The sequence below is a fragment of the Alosa sapidissima genome, chromosome 2 (assembly GCF_018492685.1).
Source record: "Alosa sapidissima isolate fAloSap1 chromosome 2, fAloSap1.pri, whole genome shotgun sequence".
Classification (NCBI taxonomy): Eukaryota; Metazoa; Chordata; class Actinopteri; order Clupeiformes; family Clupeidae; genus Alosa; species Alosa sapidissima.
Window position 1 is genome coordinate 12,449,768 of NC_055958.1, and position 23,292 is coordinate 12,473,059.

General features: G+C 44.6%; 1 protein-coding gene across 4 annotated transcripts in view; it reads right to left on the reverse strand.

Moving 5' to 3' along the window:
• ubr3 (ubiquitin protein ligase E3 component n-recognin 3) overlaps nucleotides 1-23,292 on the reverse strand; it is a 75,821-nt gene that overhangs the window by 38,812 nt on the left and 13,717 nt on the right. For 2 of the 4 annotated variants that reach the window (XM_042077207.1, XM_042077199.1), the window contains exons 10-25: nucleotides 16,383-16,516; nucleotides 15,961-16,047; nucleotides 15,683-15,748; nucleotides 15,282-15,371; nucleotides 14,521-14,649; nucleotides 13,060-13,112; nucleotides 12,755-12,888; nucleotides 12,127-12,212; nucleotides 11,612-11,753; nucleotides 8,249-8,345; nucleotides 6,014-6,155; nucleotides 5,756-5,857; nucleotides 4,971-5,141; nucleotides 3,816-3,848; nucleotides 1,967-2,481; nucleotides 1,173-1,261 (exon numbers count right to left, since the gene is read on the reverse strand). In XM_042077207.1, coding sequence (XP_041933141.1) covers nucleotides 1,173-1,261; nucleotides 1,967-2,481; nucleotides 3,816-3,848; nucleotides 4,971-5,141; nucleotides 5,756-5,857; nucleotides 6,014-6,155; nucleotides 8,249-8,345; nucleotides 11,612-11,753; nucleotides 12,127-12,212; nucleotides 12,755-12,888; nucleotides 13,060-13,112; nucleotides 14,521-14,649; nucleotides 15,282-15,371; nucleotides 15,683-15,748; nucleotides 15,961-16,047; nucleotides 16,383-16,516 — 2,070 coding nt within the window. The remainder of the gene's footprint in view (nucleotides 1-1,172; nucleotides 1,262-1,966; nucleotides 2,482-3,815; nucleotides 3,849-4,970; nucleotides 5,142-5,755; nucleotides 5,858-6,013; nucleotides 6,156-8,248; nucleotides 8,346-11,611; nucleotides 11,754-12,126; nucleotides 12,213-12,754; nucleotides 12,889-13,059; nucleotides 13,113-14,520; nucleotides 14,650-15,281; nucleotides 15,372-15,682; nucleotides 15,749-15,960; nucleotides 16,048-16,382; nucleotides 16,517-23,292) is intronic. The other 2 variants (XM_042077226.1, XM_042077217.1) reach the window with 1 other exon arrangement.

Consider the following 23,292-nt stretch of genomic DNA (forward strand, 5'->3'; position numbering starts at 1 on the left):
TTTGACAAAGTATGACTATGCTGCTATCGAATAGAAGACACCAGTAACTTTTATGTGTAAATGTTGAGATCGGCATTTCCGCTAAGTGAACAGTGTCCTAGTGTTTGATTTGAGAAAACACTGTTGAAATTCAAGCACGGAAGTACACGGATTGGAACAGAGTGAGTGTGTTAGCAGGATAACATTTAGCCTCTGTTCCAGCATTGATGTTAGCATGTTAGCGTTCAGCCTCTGTTCCAGCATTGACGTTAGCATGTCAGTATTCAGCCTCTGTTCCAGTATTGGCGCTACAGACACACACATACTTTCTCTGTAATGTGTGCATTATCATGCAAGTGCAAGTACACAACATACTCAGCCCAATGGCGCACACACAAGTTTCCCAGTTTCTCTCTCCCTCTCAAACACACATACACTCCTTCAAGGGTACATTATTGAAGCGTTGTGGGAAATAGTATACATGTGTCACCTTGTAACAAAAAGCTAAACTTATTTAAGGAAATCCAACGTTTTTGACCCAAGCTCCTTTCCTACAAGAACAAAACAAATTCTCTCTCTCTCATGGTCAACACGCAAACAAACCCACCCGACCGACCAACAGACAGACAGACACACACTCTGACCACTGATGTTGTTTCTGGTATTTCAAATGACATTCAAAGTTATGTAGATCAACCAATTATAAATCCAACACTGATAGGGCCCCTATCAGGATGTGTTGTTCAAGAAAAAGTTAAAATATCAATGAACTTCAGGAATCACTCAGTGCAAACCAGACAGATTGGTACTGTTGCTGATCCATTGGGTTGAAGGCACTTCAAAGGCCACACTCCTCAATGTGTCAAAACATCACATTGACCTTATGTGTGTGGGTGTGATCAAAGAGATAACTAATACTTAAGTGAGTGTGTGTGTGTGTGTGTGTGTGTCTCTGTGTGTGTGTGTGTGATTGTGTGTGTGAGTGTGTTTCAGTGTGAAAAAAGTAGAAGCAAAGATGGGAAGGAGATAACCGAAATGTGTGTGTATGTGTGTGTGTGTGTGTAGTATCTGTCTCTCTGCCTCACGGTCAGTGTGTGTGTGTGTAAGTCAACTTAAATATGAACACTATGTCTCTGTGTGTGTGTGTGTGTGTGTGTCTGTGTGCGTGAGTGCGTGTGTGTGTGCCTCCTTACCCACGTCCATGGCCGTCTCCATGAAGCTCTTCTGCCTGGAGGCGAACTCTGCCAGCAGCTTCTGCTGTCGCTCACGAGCCCTCTGGCGCCTGAGGGGAAACACACCAACCACGTCTCAGCTAGGCTGCCCAGTGTGTGTGCACGAGCGTGCGTGTGTGCGTACATGTGCGCCTGAGTTACTCCACACCCCTGTCAGTGTGTGTGTGTGTGTGTCTGTGTACATATGCATCCATTTTATATTTTTTATACATTGTATATTACTCCCTGTGTGTGTGTGTGTGTGTGTGTGTGTGTGTGTGTACACTGTATGCAAACTGCGGACACACTCCAACATAACAGGTGGAGGAAAGCCCTATAGGACATATTACCATTTACAGTGAGATTTCATGCAACACATTTCCCTCCATGTTGCCCTACGATTCGGTGTCAATTTCTTTACGGTTGCTTCTTGTGTGCCCCCCCCTTTCTCTTCTTCTTACTTCCTCTCTTTCTCTTCCTCTCTCTCTTCCTCTCTCTCTTCCTCTCTCTCTTCCTCTCTCGTACACAAACACATTTCACAGCTCTCATCCACACCACATCGCTCTAACGCTCTTAATTACGCTACCCAATTCATTTGTAAATAGCTTTATTGGCATGAACGTTTCAGTAACGTTATCATCACATCTCAAATACATGTCCTCTCCTGTCCATCTACCTCTCCTCCCTGTCCATGCTCTTCCTTCCATCTCTCTGCTACCCTCTCCATCCCTCTCTCTTTCTCTCACTCTTCTAATCCCCCCCATCACTGGACACACCTCTCCTCCTTGTCCATGCTCTTCTTGTCGGCGGGGCTGTTCTTCTTGGGTGGCACAGGTGGGCACTGACGCCCGCAGGCCTCCTGGATGCAGCGTCTGCTGAGCCGGCTGCGCGCCGACGCCTTGCCCAGGATGCGCTGGATGGCCGTCAGCCCGTCGCCGTGGCCGACCGAGGCGGCGGGGTCAGCGAGGTCGGCGCCCTCCTCCAGCTGGGCGGCGGTCAGCGGAGTGGCGCCGCGTGCCGACAGCTTCCCGTGCAGCTTGACCAGCAGGGACAGCATGCTCTCGCGCACCTCCAGGATCTCGGTGACCAGCTGCGGGGCAGCGGGCGGGGCGGCGGACGCCAGGTGCTGGGAGGTGCCCGGCGGGAGCCAGCGGGCCGAGGACGAGCTCTTGGGCCGCGTGGCGGCAGAGGCCGCGGCCAGGCTGGCCTCCCGGTTGCTGCGGTTGATGATCTCCTGGAACTTACGCCGGCGCTCGGCCACCAGGCTAAAGAGCTGCGCCTCACGCAGGTTCTGGGGAAGGGAGGGACACACACACACATGCAATTACACACACACACACACACACACACACAATTATAGACACACATATACACACAGAGGAAGTACTGACAAACAATTTCCAAAGAAGCATGTACACAAACACATGCATGTTTATAAACACACACAAACACACAAATAAAGACACACACACAAACACACAAACACACAAACACACAAACACACAGGACACAGACACACACACAAACACAGACACATACACACACCATTCAACTCCTCTGAGAAATAAGTGCCTGTGACAAGAAACATGAGCACACAGCCACCACACTTGGAGTAAACAGGCACACTGACTTTCAATAACACACACACACACACACACACACACACACACACACACACACACACACACACACACACACACACGAGCATAAATCACTTCCTGTCTGTGTGTCCTCCATCAGTGCGTGTGTGTCTGCAGTAAGGGGCCATAACTCGGCCAGTCAAAACGGCTCCATCAAACGGAGCCACTTAAAAACCCATTAGAGACACCCAGGCCTTCAGAGGCTCATCAGTAGCTGTGGCGGCCCAGCCGCGGGCCTCCTGTCTGGGGGAGGAGGGGGGAGCAGATGAGGGATGCCTGGAGCTCAGGCCTGGCAAGCCTGTTCAATAAACATCCATCACGGTCGCGGGGGCCCAGACCTGAGCCGAGTCCAGCCCAGACCTGAGCCGAGTCCAGCCCAGCTGAGCCGCCGGCATCAGTCACGGGGACGAGGCGAGAGTCGGGGCGGACGAACCGCTCGTTTGGGTCAACATGCTCATCATCGACTTACAAGCACACACACACACACACACACACACACACACACACACACACAGACACACACACACACACACACGCACACTCACACATTGAGCATTCAAGACTTAATTAGTTTCAGCATTCCCAGGACACAGGCTGTCAGAACACACTGCACACTCCAACGCAAACCGACACAGGCAGCAATTCTCATATTGACATATCAAATCAGTAGCACACATTCAATCGAGCTCTCTCGCTCGCTCTCTCTCTCTCGCTCACACACACACACACACACACACACAAACAGAGTGCATGCACACTCATTTCCAACCCAAGCGTCTCCAATCCAAGCCAACAGCGAAAGACACCGACATAGCAGGACATCCTACAGGCAGAGGCTACCTGCACTGTAGGATACAGACAGTTAATCACAACTCTGATCATATAGAAACCCGGAAAACCACACAGAAGACCCAAAGCGCGCACACACACACACACACATACAAACGCGCATACACGCGTGCGCACAAACACACACACAGCTAACCTCTCTCCAATTCCCTGAGAGTTGTCGGCGTGGCTGTGAAAGGCAACACTTTGGGCATTAAGAGAAGCACTGGCAGGAGCCTACCAACAGGTCACTTGGGCTAAATACTCGGTCTCTAAAGTAAACAATAGTACCCTTGTTGTCAACGGAACTCAAGGACAATCTGTGTGTGCACTTGTGCTGTTTACGTATGCATGTATCTGGGATAGGTCCAAATGTGCCTGTGTCTGTATTTGTGTAAGCCTCTGTTTGTGTCTGAGCATGTGTGAGCTTGTGTTTCTTTGCATGCATGTGTCAGTGTGCGTATGTGTGCATGGTATGTGTGTCTGCATGCATGGTGCGTGTTTGTGAGTGTGAGTGTGTGTGCGTGTGTGGGTTTGTTTGGGAGGCGTTTGTCGTTTGTGTATGAAGGTCAGTGGAATGTTTGCTTCTGAACTATTATTTGGGCTGAGATCACCACTATCATTGGTTTTCACACACCTGACTGGCCAGGCTGCTCTCGGTGCTGCTGTTAGGTGTGTGTGTGTGTGTGTTCTCCCCTTTGCTATTCTCCCCCTCACCAGCCTGGGTGGCAACAAGAGTGTCACGTTGGTGCTGGATGTGTGTGTACTTTTAAAGAAGTTTCCCAAGTTCCCCTTCAAGTTAAAGAACAGCAGTCATGGTCGGACGGTCGCACCACATGATATTTTGATACTTCACATAAGACAAAAATGACAAATACTTAATGATTTTTCAAAAGTTAAAGTGGTTACAAATATGGGAGTGCTCCCACATATACATGGTGTGTCTTCAGAGAGAAAATCTAGACGTCACGTCATTGACCCGTGTGTGTGTGGTGTGTATGTATGTGGTGTGTGTGTGTGTTTTCTGTCTCACCTGGCTAGGTGGGCTGCTCTCGGTGCTGGTGCTGTGTGTGTGTGTGTGTATATGTGTGTTTTCTGCCTCACCTGGCTAGGTGGGCTGCTCTCGGCGCTGGTGCTGTGTGTGCGTGTGTGTGTGTATCTGTTTGTTTTCTGTCTCACCTGGCTAGGTGGGCTGCTCTCGGCGCTGGTACTGTGTGTGTGTGTGTGTGTGTGTGTGTGTGTGTGTGTGTGTGTGTGGGGGGGGGTTGGGGGTTGGGGGTCTGGGGAGTGTGGTATGTGTTTTCTGTCTCACCTGGCTAGGTGGGCTGCTCTCGGCACTGGTGCTGGGCGGCGGCTCCCTCTTGACCTCGGGGGCGTCCTCAGGCACGCGCACGCGCACATAGTTGATGATGTGGTGCAGGTTGGACAGGAGGCTGGTGCCCGGGAACCAGCTGTCATGGCAACGCTCCTCTATACATGGCTCCTAACCAGGGACAGAGAGAGAGAACATGGTAGTCCAGTTATTATGAGAACATGGTAGTCCCGTTACTATGGTAACATGGTACTCCAGTTATTATGAGAACATGGTACTGTACTCCAGTTATTATGAGAACATGGTACTGTAATCCCGTTACTATGAGAACATGGTAGTCCAGTTATTATGAGAACATGGTACTGTAGTCCAGTTACTATGAGAACATGGTAGTCCAGTTATTATGAGAACATGGTACTGTAGTCCAGTTACTATGAGAACATGGTAGTCCAGTTATTATGAGAACATGGTACTGTAGTCCAGTTACTATGAGAACATGGTAGTCCAGTTACTATGAGAACATGGTAGTCCAGTTATTATGAGAACATGGTACTGTAGTCCAGTTACTATGAGAACATGGTAGTCCAGTTATTATGAGAACATGGTAGTCCAGTTACTATGAAAACATGGTAGTCCAGTTACTATGAGAACATGGTAGTCCAGTTACTATGAAAACATGGTAGTCCAGTTACTATGAGAACATGGTAGTCCAGTTACTATAAGAACATGTTACTATGGGAACATGGTAGTCCAGTTACTATGAGAACATGGTAGTCCAGTTGTACCTCGTCTTCATCGTCCTGAACCTGGTTGTCCAGCCCCAGCTCAATAAGGTACAAGACCATGCACAGCACATGCTCCGACATGTTGGGATGGTCCATCCAGATCTAAAGATGTACACACATACACACATAAACCACACACACACACACACACACACACACACACACACACACACACACACACACATTTATCCAGTGTTGTTTTGAGATCAGTGTATAGTTTCATAAGTGTGGTGAGTAGGTAGAGTGCAGGTGCCCCACCTTATAGAGGAGTGTGAAGATGACGATGTGGAGGGTTTTGCAGTGGAGCAGGCGCACCAAGCCCCTGTAGCACGAGTGCAGAGGGGTCCTCTCTTTGTAAGGTGGCCACGGATTGCCTGAGATTGATGCCGATTGCTTCAAACTGGTGGACGAAGGGAAAGCACAGAAATGGTCAGCATAGGGCAGAGACATTCGTTTGAGGACAATCACACACATATGTGCACACACGCACGCATAAATACTGTATGTGCACAAACACACACATATGCACTGATAAAACACAGACTCTCAACATGTGGCAGTGGTAGCATAGTGGTTAAGGAGCTGGGCTAGAGTCCAGTAGCCTGAAAAAGCTGTGGGTTGAATTACCGGCTTCCGCAATTTAGCCCTTGAGCAAGACACTTAACCCCAAGTTGCTCCGTGGACAATGTGGCCCCTTGTAATAGAATTGACTTATGACAATATTGAATATTTATGCTTTAAATGTAAATGTAACACACACAAACACACACACACACACACACACAAGTACAGTAGCTTAAACCAAAAGCAAAACAACAGATAGTCATAAATCTGACCCTCAACAGACACACATATACACACACACACACACACACACACACACACACACACACAAAAACACACACAAGCCGATCACACACACACACAAAAACACACACAAGCCGATCACACACACACACACACTCAAGCCAATCACTGTGATAATGCCCATGTAATCCTATCATGTATTATAATATTTGTGTGCATTGTGCATTGGGCATTCTGTTGTTCATTCATGTTTATAATTGGCACAAGAAGTGCCCAGACGTCCAGCTCAGTTCTAAGTCTCTGCTGCCATCTAGAGTGCACCAGCAGCACAGCAAGCAGCCGAGCTGAGGGAGATGGCAACAGCAAAGGCTCAGCAGCGCCACCGTCTGGAGCCCCCGGGTAGCACAGGCAGCCGTGCTGATGTGGCGTGGGGCCCGAGTGAGGAGGGAAAGGGGTAAGCACCTCCGTGCTTCTCTGCTCATGGCTAAAGGACCACAACGACGGGTCTATTCTGTGTGCCTGCTGACAGGCAATCCATCATCCGAGGAGTGCCCAAGGGACTTACACACACACACACACACACCCCCCCCCCCCCTGCCTAGAGACACACACACACACACACACACACACACACACACACACACACACAATGCCCCCATGAGTAGATGTATGCGCACACACACAAATTCACAGTGACATTATGGTCACCATTACTGTTTGTTTTGATTTTTGCATTTATTTTTGCTTCTACCATCCTTATCTGCCATTTACCTACCAGCAACACACGCGCACGCACATGCACACGCACACACCCCTCCTCCTCTCTTGTCTGGTGGAGTGTTGAGAGTGAGGCGTGATGTATTGATCAGCGGTGACAGAGGACTAATAGCCCATCAGGAGTGTGTCTGTCCCTCTGGGACCTCAGCACTTGGTCTCCTCCATGAGCTCAAGTGTCAACACTGACCCAGTGCTGACACACACGCTGACACACACACACACACACACACACACACACGCACACACACACACACACACACGCACGCACACACTCTCCGACATGCACTCCACTTAGATAGCCTTTGTCATGAACACATGGACACACACACAGTCTTGTTATTTTATTATTATTATTACTACTGTGGGTAACAAACATACTCTCAAGTCAAAAAACTCATTGCAGCTGGGAGCCACAGTGAGAAATACATTGGACACTACATTTGAATCTGCGGTGCACACTAGATAAGGCTACCGTGCAGCAGAACCCACGCAGCGAGAACAGGAGGTTCAGGAGGATCCCAGCATTTGATCAGGAGGTAATACCAGCATTTGATCAGGAGGTAATACCAGCATTTGATTAGGAGGTAATACCAGCATTTGATCAGGAGGTAATACCAGCATTTGATCAGGAGGTAATACCAGCATTTGATCAGGAGGTAATACCAGCATTTGATCATTAATGAAGCCGCCACAGGGCGCAATGAAACAGAAATCATTTGAGAGTAATTTGAGTCATTTCTCTGAATCATCTGGAAGAGCTTGTCATAGGTTGACTAAATGGGCCACACACAAAATATCCATTTCAGTGAATACCTTTGCATCAAAACAATGCCTAGACACACTCTCTCTCTCTCTCTCTCTCTATTTCACACACACACACACACACACACACACACACAGTGCACTCACAATGCAGCATATCTGTCCATGGCTGACTGCACGTCTCTCCTGTAGACTGTCCTGAGGATCACCATGATGGGGTCAAACTCCTTCTCCCACACCTTGGCTGCAGAAGACACGCACACACACAAGAAGTGAGGTTTAAGAGCACATACACACACAAAATTCTGAGGATAACCATGATGGAGTTCTTCTTCCACACTTTGACTACAGATGACACACTCACGCTAATCATTGTAATTTATAAATCACACACACACACTAATCATTGATAGTTATGGACACACACCACACACACACACACACTTCAAGACATCTACAAAATTGGCAGAGTTAAAACACATCTCTACAAAGACTAACAGAAGCATGAGAGATGAGGAGGCATTCAAAAAAGAGGTGCAAGGCTGCCCCCAAGTGGCTGCAGACAGAAACAGCATCATCCCCTCAGCACTGTGAAGCAGAGTGAATGGTTGATGCGTCCACACAGGAAGACTGTACGCCGCAGCCAAAGAGTAGTAGAGGAGTGAACCCCTACAGCACCTTCCCAAGCCCTAACAAACTGACATTTGCAGAAACTAGTGTACTAGTACACGTATGCTTACAAACTGACATTTCCAGAAACTAGTGTACTAGCACAAGTATGCTTACAAACTGACATTTCCAGAAACTAGGGTACTAGCACAAATGCTTACAAACGGACATTTCCAGAAACTAGTGTACTAGCACAAGTATGCTGACAAACTGACATTTCCAGAAACTAGTGTACTAGTACAAGTATGCTTACTAACTGACATTTCCAGAAATTTGTGTACTAGTACAAGTATGCTTACAAACTGACACATTCAGATAGCTCTGATCTATTAGCATATAGCATGCTGATATATCCAGAATCTTATGTTCTATAATAGTAGACCAGGAAACTGACACACTCAAGGAGGCCTGTATGCATACTTGGCATATAACCATTGGTGCAGTAGGCACCAATCTCCAAGCTCCTTAAAGCCAGAAAAAAAAAATAAAAAAAAAAATAAAAGCCAAAACAAAACTAAAGCAAAACACAAAATCCTGTTCAGGGCAGGGTTAGTATTGTGAGATTGCTAGGTTGCCAAAAACAAGACAACTTAAGTGTGCGCACACTCCTTTAGACAAGCACATTTCTAAATATATCTCTCTCTCTCTCTCTCTCTCTCTCTCTCTCTCTCTCTCTCTCTCTCTCTCTCTCTCTCTCTCTCTCTCTCTCTCTCTCTCTCTCTCTCTCTCTCTCTCTCTCTCTCTCTCTCTCTCTCTCTCTCTCACTCACACACTCTCACACACACACACACACACACACACACACACACACACACACACACACACACACACCTCTTATTCTCTTTCAACCACACACACGCACACAAACTGTAAGCCTGAGAGTCTTTATCCCTCTCCCTTTCACACACACGCACACAGAGGTGGGACCAAGTCACTGTTTGGCAAGTCACAAGTAAGTCCCAAGTCTTAGCAGTCAAGTCCAAGTCAAGTCCCAAGTAAATACAGAGAAGGGCAAGTCGAGTCCAAGTCCAAGTCACATCAAAGCCAAGTCGAGTCCAAGTCCAAGTCCCAATCTTTTTCAAGTCCTGAACAAGTCATCAGGTACTCTTCACTTAATAATGCCATTATTAGACTATCGGTCATAATTTTAGCACTTCCATCTAATCCACAGTATTTTTTTTATAAATACAGATTAAAATATGTTCAATGTTTCTGTCTTGTAATCTTTTACGACATATGCATGTGCATACCTGTGTAATATACACGTGCATACCTGAGTAATCTGTACAAAACGGATAGCTACATGACACTCAGCACAGCTGCAAATATATATAATGTTTTTCCAAATTGCGGAGCCCACTGTAAGGATGAGTAATAATTGGACTGATGGTATTTCACTGCGCTAGGCCACAGATTTGCCTGCAAACAATTTATTAGGCTGTCTGCCAGTGGTGACTCATAAGGGAAGCCAAGGTCAACACTTTTATATTATTTAAAAGATAATAATGACAGTAATTGTGTTTTAAAGTATTAATTTCTTAAGAAATACTACACATTTGATGCTGTTTATCTAATTTGTAAATGGTGCACTGTCACTTTAAGCCCATTGTGCACTGTCCACTCGTTCTCATAATGATCTTTTTTTACCAGCTCCGTTCAAATATAGCCTATGGCTAGGCCACAAACTCAAACATTGTTTGTGCCACATGTATAGCATAATATTAACAATGATAAGCATGATATTAAGTTGGCACAAACAGCTTTCATTCCTTTGGAAAGAGAAGCATGTATGACATGATGCTTGCTTGACATTTTCTGTTTGCAATTAAAAGTGAATTATGAGCCTGGTAGCCAGTAGCCACCTAGCTACAGTAGCTGAGTGGAATGCGTTTCAATCGGCATATCATGTGCTTCATGTAAATAAATTATTGAATACTTCAAGACTCACCAGTTCCATTACACAAGGCAAAGACAACTCTTCATAATATTCTTGTCCATTTTCCAAATCACAGTGAGTGCAGCTATGTCATAGTGACCTGGATCTCATAGTTTATAACAGTATAGTAGACTAGTGAGAACCGGATAAATTAACAATCTCCTCTAATCTCGTACTTGTTGCCTCCACGATTTCTTTTTATATGTTTCTTATATTTAAAAGAAGATATCAATCATCATCAACAATGACAAGCCAGCTGGAACCTACTCGTTTTCTCTCCCTCTCGTGCGTGCTTAGATGTGTTCTCAATTAAATGCAGTAGCCTAGCATAAGTTTAAGTTGGATCTTAATGGAGAGGACTCGAAAAGTATCATCTTTATGTAACATGCTGTTGGTGCTTTTTGACAAACGTTCTCTAACAAGAGTGCAAATCAGTTTGCAGTAAAGCTACTAGTGATTGGCTAAATGTTGGTCCTTCCTCTGTCTCTTGGTGCCCTACACACAGTGCGTAATGCGTGTGAGGGTAGTGGCAGTAGGCTACTGAACTGTGCTCTGGCCGCTTGTCTCCGCTATTTTTTATTTTTTTTTAGTCGCAGGAAAGCGTCTCTGGGGTGACTGGTCCACGATCAGGAAATGTACTTTTTGATTCGAGACATGTCAAGTCATCACAAGTCAAAGAGGCAAAGTCCGAGTCAAGTCTTGAGTGAATAGTATTCAAGTCCAAGTCGAGTCGCAAGTCATGCCGAATTTTATCAAGTCAAGACTCGAGTCCACATGTCTGGCACACACACACACACACACACACACACACACACGCAGACACGCACACACAGAGTAGGTCTGATAGTCTCTATCTCTCTCCTCGTGGCACGCAGACTGAGCGAGTGTTGTGGAGGTGTCCGCACCTTTGGGCGTGTACATGCCCTGCTGCATAGAGCCTCCAGGCTCAAACACCGGGGCCTTGAAGTCGGCCACTGCAGACAGCATGTCCTCAAAGCTGCAGCTGCCTGGGACTATGCCACTCTTTGGGTTCGGGTTCTCGGGGATCTGTGGCAGACGGTCAAGGAAAACACACATAGACAGAGTATCCACACACACGCCCACACATAAACACACATATAAACTATATAGGAGTGTGCCGCTTGCACACACACACACACACACACACACACACACACACACACACACACACACACTTCATAGACACAGAAACAAACACAAACTCCCTGATTTTGGCAAAAAGGGAGACGTTTTCGAGAAGTGCTGCCCTCTAAAAGATGATGCTCTTTTGATGATGAGTACAACCACTCCCCACCCCCCCCCAACACACACCACAGCTGTTCACTGAGAGAGGTCTAAACTAACACCCTGGCTCCGGAGGGCACGGTGACGCTGAGTTCAGTTGAGCACAGAAGGATACGAGGTCCAGCAGGGAGCTGTGGGTGCGGTCATTCATACACAGCTGGGACACCATCTCCGCCCGCAAGATCTCATCGTCCGCCATGCCTGACAGGACGAGAGGGGCACAGAGGAAAAGAGGAAGCAGGAGAGAGAGAAAGAGAGAAAGAAAGAGAGAGAAAGAAAGGGTGACATATAGAGAAGGATTTATTCAAAGTATGAGGCTCATTTGTTCCCAGTGTGGGGGTCTGCCTTATACTAGTGCAGGTCCTATACACTGTGTGTGCAGGAGGTCTACTCTTCTCCAAAGTGTCTGTGCAGGTGTGTGTACCTGTCTGTCCCACAACGGTGTCTGCTCAGGTGTGTAAACCTATACGATCTAAAACATGTGTTCTACCTAAGTGCTTGTGCAAGGATGGGCCAACTTGGTGTATCTGCAGGCTTGTGCAGAAGTGTGCATCTGCAAGTGAGTATGCCTAGGTGTGTGTGTGCAGTCCTGTCCTACCTGGGTGTATGCTTAGGTGTGTGCATTTGTGTGTGTGTGTGTGTGCGTGCGTGCGTGTGTGTATGTGTATATGTATATGTGTGTGTGCGTATGTTTGTATGTGTGTGTGTGTGTGTATATGTTTGTGTGTGCGCATGCGTCCTACCGAGGTGTATGCGCAAGCTGCAGAGGATGACCAGGAAGGTGAGCGCTCCCTCCAGCATGGGCCGCTCCTGCTCAGAGTCCAGCGCCGAGTTCTGATGCTGGGAGGCCATGGTCAGCAAGTCCACCACCTTAAATCTAAAACACACACACAAGCACGCACACACGCACACACACACACACACACACACAGGCGCACGCACACACACGCAGGGATACAGATCAGTAATGGGGATGGGGGAGGGTCAGATATTAATGTCTACTTGCACTGAAAAATCTGAAAGATCTTCATCTTTTTACTTGACATACCTCTCAAAAACTGAGGAAATGAAGTAATCAGGATCCAGTCGAGATGCACACACCTAAGTAATAAAGAAAGAAAGAAAGAAAGAAAGAAAGAAAGAAAGACAAAAAGAAAGAAAGAAAGAAAGAATGAATGAATGAATAATCAAACACACCTCGCAGTACTCTAACAGCAACAACACTATGAACAATGAAATAAAGGCGAATTTCCTTTGTGAAATCAATCAAATTGCTTTAGTGTGACCTAGGATATGTGCTGTTCTGTTCATACTTCAGCTCACGTGTGCTTTCCAGTCAATCTACCTTTATTTACTGGGTGGATTTATTGACAATGTCTCTCACAACAAGTTCTACATGTGGAATATGGTGTGTGTGTGTGCGTGTGTGTGAGTGTGCGTGCGTGCGTGTGCGTGCGTTCCCTCTGGCACCCTTGTTGTCACCTATGCACACCTGACTTTCGCTGCCCTTGTTCTAACAATGAATCACAAGGGTGCCGTTTTCCATCACACAGGACTGATGTGAACAGCTGGCTTCAGTAGCTGAAGGACTGCACTGCCCAGGCCCCATCCCCCACACATATCAACACCCTGGTTAAATCAGGAATTAGCTTACATCCCACCCTTTGAAGTCTTCATTCTCCCATGGCCGTGATAATCTGTGGCCGTTTCGTAAGGACGGTGCAGCTGGCAGCAGTATGGACTCTGCCACTGATACAGGAACTAGCAGCCGTGTGTCTGCAGTGGTTATTAACTATGGCCTGCCCAGTAATGACCAGCAGTGCCAGCCGTGTGTGTCAGCAGTGGTTATTAACTATGGCCTCCCCAGTAATGACCAGCAGTGCCAGCCGTGTGTGTCAGCAGTGGTTATTAACTATGGCCTGCCCAGTAATGACCAGCAGTGCGGGCAGTAGAGGCCAGACCAGTGCAACAGCTGTCATAACTGTGTGTTATAAAGTCCAAGGCAAGTAAAGAAAGAAGTGTGGCTGACATATAACTTTCTAGCACCGTCTCTAAAAATTAATAAAATAGCATGAACACTAGCAGTGGGTAGAGCAGTAATAGTCAGAGTAACAGAGTGATACTCAAAAGCAGAATTGAAATATTAATAATAAGTTAGAATATTAAATATTAAAAGTGGGGCAACAACGAGCATCTAAATTGTACATTGTTTACAGCAGAGCAGTAGCAGTCCTAGTGACAGGGGAGCTGACAGTGTTGTATTGCCTATGGAGTGGTCACTGTGTGATGGCCAGTGCAAACGCCGTGGATGGAAGAGCAGTTGGAACATCAGCAACTGAAAAGGGGTCAACCCAGGTTCGCCGTTGAGAGTCTGTGTCGCTTTGAATAAGTGTGACTGTTAAACATCGGTCAGTTGGTCAGTCAATAGTGATAACAGAACAATGGGAGAGTGCAAGAGCACAGTGAGCACACACTGGCTAACAGCCTCCAGGCTATAATCTCAATTTACCTGGAGCAGGTAGATGTCGGGGTCGATCATGGAGTTGCAGAAGTGGGACTGGACATAGGTCATGGCTTGACCTTTGATCTGGAGGCCGTTCCTCACCCACATGTTGCTATGGATCTCAGACAGGCTCACCTGCGCACACACACACGCACTCAGATCAGGTCTGTTTTAAGGCAGCCACACCCCACTACATAAAAATTTTGTTGCAGTTTAACCCATTTACTCCTGAAATGCCTGCTAAAAACGCCTATAGAATCCTATGGCATTCTAGACTAAATAACCTTATTTCCTGAGGGTTTTCTGAAAAAATGCTAAGAATTGTCAACGTCTACTAAAACCTTACTATCTAAGCCTCTGCACACCTAGAAACATGAAATAAAAAGCATGCTGCGCTACGCAGCATCCAGCGGGAGAGTCAATGCTGCGCTATGCAGCAACAGGCGGGAGATAGAATGTTGCGTCGTGCAGCATCCAGCACGAATGGGTTAAACTGTGCATACAAACCATACTACATACAGTATGAAAACACACAGAGAATCTGCCCGCCGTTACATGTTTTTTAATCATATTGTATACTATGCTATCCTATACTATAATACACTATGATATACTATAATATACTATAACACACTTTAATATACTATAATACACTATAATGTACTATACTGCAGAAAGTGCTATATACACTATACACATCACACCAAAAAATGAAAATTATGAAGAGATGGTAAAATATTGGTTCAGTGAGTGTTGTCCTTCCCTACCTGGATCTGAAGAGGGTGGACCATGATCTTCATTAGCATCTCCTGGTCAGGAAGCAGGCTGTCCAGATCTAGGCCTTGGCACTTCACCGCCTGGGCAGACACACGCGGAAGAGTCACGTCAGCGTCAGCACAACGCTACAACCCCTCACATCCACACAGGGGTGTGAACATTTCAGTCCAACAGACGCTCACATAATCTAATCTTTAACACTACTTCACAGAGACAGAGTGATTGTTTGAGAGAGGATGTTTAGTGACAGTAAAAAAAAACAAAAAAGGACAGTTTATGCATCTCATTGTATTTCCACACGTCTAGTCGCTATGACAAACTAAGCAGGACAAACAGAGTGCTTTAAACATAATGATGGGCAGTACAGCACCAGCTCAGGAGCCTCACGTACCTTGCTGAGGAACATGGCGTAGTATCGGTGCAGAGGTAAGTGAAATGTCACCTGATTGGGCGCTGGCTGAAAGAGGGAGAGGATATGCACCAATCAGGCGTCATCTAACTTCTAGAGTGAGAAAACTCCCCCCGTGAGGAGGGTCTAAGTGTCCCCCTCAAAGCAGGAGAGACCACCTACCATCACTCGACATGAGTTCTTGTCAACCATTCTCTAAAGAATACACTTATAGTATGTTTTCTTTTCATTGTAATTATTTAATTAGTGTTTCCCATTACCTCGTCCACAAAGCCGATGTTATCGAACCACACTTGAAGCGCTTCCAGGCAGAAGCGCACCACTGTCTTTGTGTACTCCTGCGTCTCCTGTTGGTCCATGGAAAAAGCTTAGGTAAGTGCACAGCACACACATAGGCAGCATGCTGGGATATGATTTGAGGAGCTATGAGAAGAGGTGCATGCTGGGGTAATATTTGAAGAGCCATGAGAGGGTGAGTGGCAGCGGTAAAAGAGGTGCATGCTGGGATATTATTAGAGGAGCTAAGAGAAGAGGTGCATGCTGGGATAATATTTGAGGAGCTATGAGAGGGTGAGTGGCAGTGGGAGAAGAGGTGCATGCTGGGATATGATTTGAGGAGCTATGAGAAGAGGTGCATGCTGGGATAATATTTGAAGAGAGTTGGAGAGGCGACGGGTCTCACTTTGACTTTGCAGTGTGTGAGCAGACCCCACATGGGCTGGGCACAGGCCTCGAGCTCAGCCGCGAACGCTGCATAGTACGTCTGCGACTCAAACTCCACGTGCTCGTTCAGCTCCCGCTTGTTCAGGTTCATACCTGCAGGACGCAGAACACAGACACACACACACACACACACACACACACACACACACACACAGACACAGACACACAGACACACACACACAGACACACACACACACACACAGACAGAAAGGGAGAGGGGGAAAGACAGAGAAACAATGCAGTTGAGTCAGAGAGCAGAGCCAGAGTAACACTACAGAGCTCCTATCTGTCAGTTCAGCATGACAGCTCTCCTAGCTCCAGGTAACAAGAGGGAGATCAACATTAGTGTCTGCTTGTCAATGAGGAAAAATAAAAAAATTGTGGTATGCATGGATCACGAATTGTGGTATATACTATAAAGCGAGATTGGTGGCATGTTGACCCTAAAGCCGTAAGTGCATTCAATTTGACAGCAGTCATGTTTTCTTTGAACTTTTAAATTTTAATGTTTTAGTGTAAACCCATATCAATTGTTTACTTTAAACTGTAAACAAAATGGTAAGCACTCAAACAATGTAAGACACATGCTGGCAGATGCACAGTACCACCTCTGCACCTATTTAGAGACAAAAGACTTTCCCACGAGCTCACGATTTATACAAAACACTGGGTTACAAAGCCATGGTGTGATTTCAGAAGAAAACATATTAATCTTGAGCCTTAGATGATTATTGGATGGATGAATGAATGAATGGATGGATGGATGAAGTGGGAATGTAAGGTGCCTATATTTACTCAGTGTGACATGCCACCAACACAAACAGCAGGAGAAGGTGAGATTAATGCATCCCTGTCTAACATGACTTTTGATTATATTTTCACACAGCCTGGTAAAGCTGCTGCCAAGCTTTTTCGTGATGGTGTAAAGGTCAAGAGAAAGTTCCCTGGTGGGACTGCCGTGGCAGCATGATCTGATCCCCATATGTTCATCTTTTCTCTATTCTTCACTGTAGATGAAGTCTTCAATAAAACCACAAGCATGCAATCAATGAGTTTTGTCCAGTGTTTATGTCGGGCCCATGTCCGTGGTCTGACACACAGCAGTGATAGACAGCAACTTTTAAAGATGAATAATGACTAAATGTGGCACATAGTGATGCAATATATGAGCACCACAGAGCCAGAGAATAAACAAAATAAAAGGGTTTAATCTTGAGCATCTTATAGCAAAAACACTTTAAAATTCAAATAGGCAGGATTATTAGTTACAGGCAAGAATATATTAAATAATAAATTCATAATAAGTTTAATAAATGTGGTCACAAGCAGCACTCAATGAGGTCCAAGCAGGTTGTGAACTTTCTTAGGGCCAGAGGTGTAAAAGTTTTCAGAAAGTAAAAGTCCTACCACATATTTGCTCCAACCATTCACTAAAGCAGCTGATTCTAATTGGCCCAATTCCTCAGCCAGGTAGATGAGCTAAGTAGTGGAATGCACAAGTAGAACCAATACTTGGTAGAACATTTACTTTCTGAAGCCGGACTTTTACACCTCTGCTTATAGCTGATTGAAACCAGGGGCCGTATTCACAAAGAATCTTAAGGCTAAAAGTAGCTCCTAACTGGTGAATTTAGGGGAAACTCCAAAAAATAATGGGCATGTCACTCGTAACTTTAGGACTCCTAATTTTTTTTAATTTTTTTTTTGAAGATTAATTCATAAAGCATGTTACCCCTACAAATAGCAGATAAGTCTGGGACAGCTTAAAAGAAGTCGAGATGACTCCTAACTCACTAATACCTATTCACAAGCAATCCTGTTTGTAGCATTTCACATCGCGATGTTTTGAAATGTCTATGCAGCTACAAGAGCAAGGGAATAATTGTGCATTGTAACTAAGGGATGTAATAACGCCACCGACAACAACCAAAACCATTCATTATCAACATGTAAACTAAATGTAATATTCCATTGTAAATAAAATGAAATTGCTTCTCCTCTTTGCAAATGTGTCTTCACACAGATTCAATTTAAAAAAATTTGCAGAGATACTGCATCAGTCCGTAGTGTATTTCATTAGTCTTTAGTCATTTGTCTTAGTCTTTATTCATTTAGGCTTCATCATTTTATGTCCTTTACAGTAGGCTACTTGTGTAGCGCACACATTCTCACCAGCAAAGCCCTGTCACCTGTCACTCATCATTGTAGGGGAAGTTTTGGGCATCATTCCCGCGTTATATTCATCATCCAATCAACGTGGTCACTTCAATCAAGCTTGTGCATGAGTAATGACATCAACAATAGCAACAGAGCTTTTCTCTTATTTTAGGAGTCACTTTTTCTTACTAAGAATAGGTCTGAGTGGCTTTGTGGATAGGTTTTAAGAGAAAACTCCTAGCTAAGAACTTTTAGTGCGACTTTTAGTGCGATTACTCCTAGCGGTAAGATAAAATGCTTCATGAATATGGCCCCACGTAAATAGCATCTATATATCAAATACTTTTAGAGGGGACATTTCCCTGGAATTGAAATATAAAGGTGGGTCTCAAAAAAAGTTTCCCCCTAATTTATTTCAAAAAGTGAATCTTTCATATATTCCAGATTCATTACATACAGTGTGAAATATTTCAAGCCATTTTTTGTTTTAGTGTCAATGATTATGGCTAAAACCTCATGAAAATCAAAAATCAGTTTTCTCAAAATATTAGTATAAAGATGTTATAATACAGAAATGTTGGTTTTCTGAGCCTTTAATCCCTTAGTTTGGTTCAGTAAACACAACCACAATCGTGGGACAGACTGCTGACTTGATAGTTGTCCAGAAGACATCTTCCACAAGGAGGGTAAGCCACAGAAGGTCATTGTTGAAAGGGCAGGGTGTTCACAGAGTGCTGTATCAAAGCAGATTCATGGAAAGTTGACTGGAAGGAAAAGTGTAGTAGGAAAAGGTGTGCAACAAGGATGACTGCAGCTTTGAGAGAATTGTCAAGCAAAGCCGATTCAAAAACTTGAGGGAACTTCACAAGGAGTGGACTAAGGCTGGAGTCTGCATCAAGAGCCACCACGCACAGAGGTGTCCAGGAAATGGGCTACAAGTGGCAGGCTCCTAGTTCTAGCCACTCCTGAATCAGAGACAAGATTAAGGCGTCTTACTGGACTAAGGAGACAGGACTGGACCGTTGCTCAGTGGTCCAAACTCCTCTTTTCATATAAAAACAAATTCTGCATTTCATTAGGATATCAGGATTAGGGTTGGGTATCGTTTGAATTTGAACGATTCCGATTCCAATTCCGATTTATTATTTCGATCCCGGTTTCTAACGATTCTCGATTCCGATTTTTTTAAGAGGCAGGGTCAAAAAAAGTTTAGGATATTTTAAATGAGCTAGCTAATCAATGGTCTTTCTCAGGGTAAGACCTTTTCAAGACATCTAAATGAAACTTAAGACTATACCACGGCAAAAAGATATATATGACTGTTTATGCAATCCTTTTTTTCCTACTAATTTTAACCCCCACCCCATTTTGGATGTCTACAGAAGTTACCAAATATATTTTGGCGAAAGAAAAATAATTGTGTGTGAATTACCTTCAAAGCTATAAATGGCCAATTTTAGGGTCTAGGCTGCTTACTTTTGAAGCTGGCTGTACATATTTGGTTTTGCTTACTTCTGAGGCTGACTGTTCTTCACCTGTGTCTGTAGTAGCCTAGGCTACTTGCCAAAGACATGTGCACTGGACTGGATTCCCTTCAATATTTTTTTCAAAGTTAGACTAAGTTATTTACATATTTTAATAAGCCTACTTTATATAATTTACTATGTGCATCTATTGTCCAATATGCATCACAGCAAATTAAAGTTAATCCACTACTTTACATTTTGCATACCAGTTGTATCTAAACCAACCAAAGCTTGACTGAAACATTGTAAAACCATTGACTTGTTTTAAATGAATTAAGAGACAGGTCCTCCTCGCATGATCCTGCTGAAAACTGCTGGTTTCATCTCAAGCACGCACGTATTATGAACGCACGTTTTTTTTTATGTAGCCAGTCGCCGACATTCAAAAAATATGCGGTTATAGTTCACAACTTTTGCGAAGTAGGCCTAGCCTACTGGGAAAGGCTGGCAAGCAAGCTGCTGGCAGATATTACAAGTAGGCTATTATAACTTAGATAGATAGACAGACTTGGAAAGATGCAAACAGATCAAGTTAACATATGAAGTATTTCCTCCTGATTGCGAAGCACTGCACATAATTTGACCAGCAGTCTTCGCGTCCATAGTTTGTGAAACGATGCTGCGTCCGATCAACGATTTTAGATGCCAAGCGCAACTCCAAAAAGGAGAACAAATGAGCGTCTGGCTTGAGGCTGCACCGAACGCCGGACAGGGCTTTTAAAATCCATATGTCCGGCCTAAATTCGAACGTATGGCCAACCTATCGCTCTTTCTCCCGCTCATTCTACCGTAGGCTTTGTCATTCAACGTAGGCTACTTATATATGGGTCATTCCACGTCAATTCAACCAGGGCCCACGCACTTAGGTCTCAAAAAATTATCATCATATCATATTAATGTCAATGGGGCATTTTGCCCATGTTCAGGGTGGAAAATAAAAAAAGAAAGATTTGCATAAGACAAGTCAAATTGGTGTTTTCAAAAAGAAGGAATCATGGAGAATAAAAAAAAACATATTTAAAAAATCTTTGTATATTCCCACAAGGTGTTTGGGTGCTCTGAAAATGATAACCAAAATTATTTTTCAGACTTGTGAGGTCTGCTGTTCAGACCCTGAAGGGATTTGTTTTCTGTTAATTGCTTTTTGTGAGAGTGTTTCTACTTATCTCAGTAAGGAAAATAAATCAAGAGCCTATGTTGAGTACAAATATGTCTTCTGAAGGCTTAAACAGAGCCCAGCCAAAAACTCCAATAAAATTTGTATCAACTTTGAGGGACAGCTATGACCATGCAGGATTATCTAGACCAAACGTGACGATTTTGCTACATACTATTCCTATTTATGTACCAGCATGCAAAATTTGAGCCTCCTACATGGTTTAGTTCTTGCGCTGTGGGCTTGTGAACTTTGACAAAAAAAGAGGCCGAACAAAATCGACACCTGGCTGTATATTGGAAAGTATTGATCTTACATAAGAGTAATTTTGCAGTGTGTCTCCTGGGTAACATAGGTACACCTGGTAATTTTTTCAGAATTTTTTGAGACGTAAGTGCGTGGGCCCTGGTTGAACTGACGTGGAATGACGCATATCTCTCTGACCTCAGCTACACCACGAAAACGTCAGGCATATTATTTTGTACATAGGCCTACTGTATTATTACCGTTTTCACACCTTTAACCACACCCGTGAAAAACATCTTCACTCTGCAACCACTACACTTTCTCCCGTAGCCTAATAGCCTAGTCACTTATACAATTGCGTTTTAAATACACAAAACTGGATTGAGACATCACTCGCTCTCTTGCACTCGCTGGCGGTCCCATACACACATTTAATACCTCTCTTTCGAAAATTTAGTTGTATTTAAGACTATTTAAGGATCCGCGGGAACCCTGCTTTCTGAATGAAATAGTCTGACCTTCTCCATGAATTTTAATTCTATGAACTATGCGCATCTTCGTTGGTGTTCAGCCGTTTCTTCTTCCGGTCGGCGGACTGGGAATCGAAACTAGGAATCGAAATTTGAACTTTTGAACGATTCCGGGAAAATCGCAAATATAGTCCCGGTTCCAACCAATACTCGATATTCGATATCCAAGCCTAATCAGGATCCAATCAAGGTCCCAAGAATCTGGAGGAAGAGTGGAGAGGCACAGAGTCCAAGTTGCTTAAAGTCCAGTTTGAAGTTTCCACAGTCCGTTATGATTTGGGGTCCCATTTCATCTGCTGGTGTTGGTCCACTGTGTTTTATCAAGTCCAGAGTCAATGCAAACTTCTACCAGGAGATTTAGAGCACTTCATGCTTCCATCTGCTGACAAGCTTCATGGAGATGCTGATTTCCTTTTACAGCAGGACTTGGCACCTGCCCACAGTGCCAAAACTACTAGTAACTGGTTTGCTAACCAAGGTATTACTGTGCTTAATTGGCCAGACAACTCATCTGACCTGAACCTGATGGCAATAATTTTACGGTTAAAATTATTAATAATTTAATTTCTAGACTAGTTTCAGTTAGCCATGTGGCCCTTTTGGCTTTAAAACAAAGACTCCCTCCCCTCCCCCAATGAAATGCTAATGTACTGGTTCCAAGGGCTATGAGATCCACAAGACAAAGGATGTTACCTGGCTGTACTGTATCCATGTGTCATGAAATGTAAATATATTCATGTTTGGTATCATTGTAATAGTCTCAGTACAAGGATTGTAATGATTTGATTGTGAGAATGTTTGGAACATTCTATAAGTGATATAAGATATCTCTCCTCATGTTCTTCAGATAGGTGTGAGTAGGTGTGTCTGATGCCAAGTGGAGAACCAACCAAGTGGGCTTGTTTTGGCACATAAATTCTTCCTTTGTTTAACCCATACAAAAGTAACTAAACTGCAATGTTTGTCAGACTAAGATTAGAACTAGATAGGGAACTGAAGAAGAGAGAGAGGGTGATCCAGGCCATGGCCTTGTGCCATGTGTTTAGAGGCGGTCCTGGCTCAAGCTCTTCGTTGTCTAGGGTATGTTCAATTAAACCAAAAAGCCTACCGCAACTCGCAACCAATAGAAACAAACACAGAAAGACCTGAGAACCACCCTCCACGCTAGCCCTACGTGTGGTGCACAAACTTGGAAGTAGGTCCTAACTGTGGTGTGTGTGTGTGCATGTCAGCTTGGCAGGAGAATCAGAGACC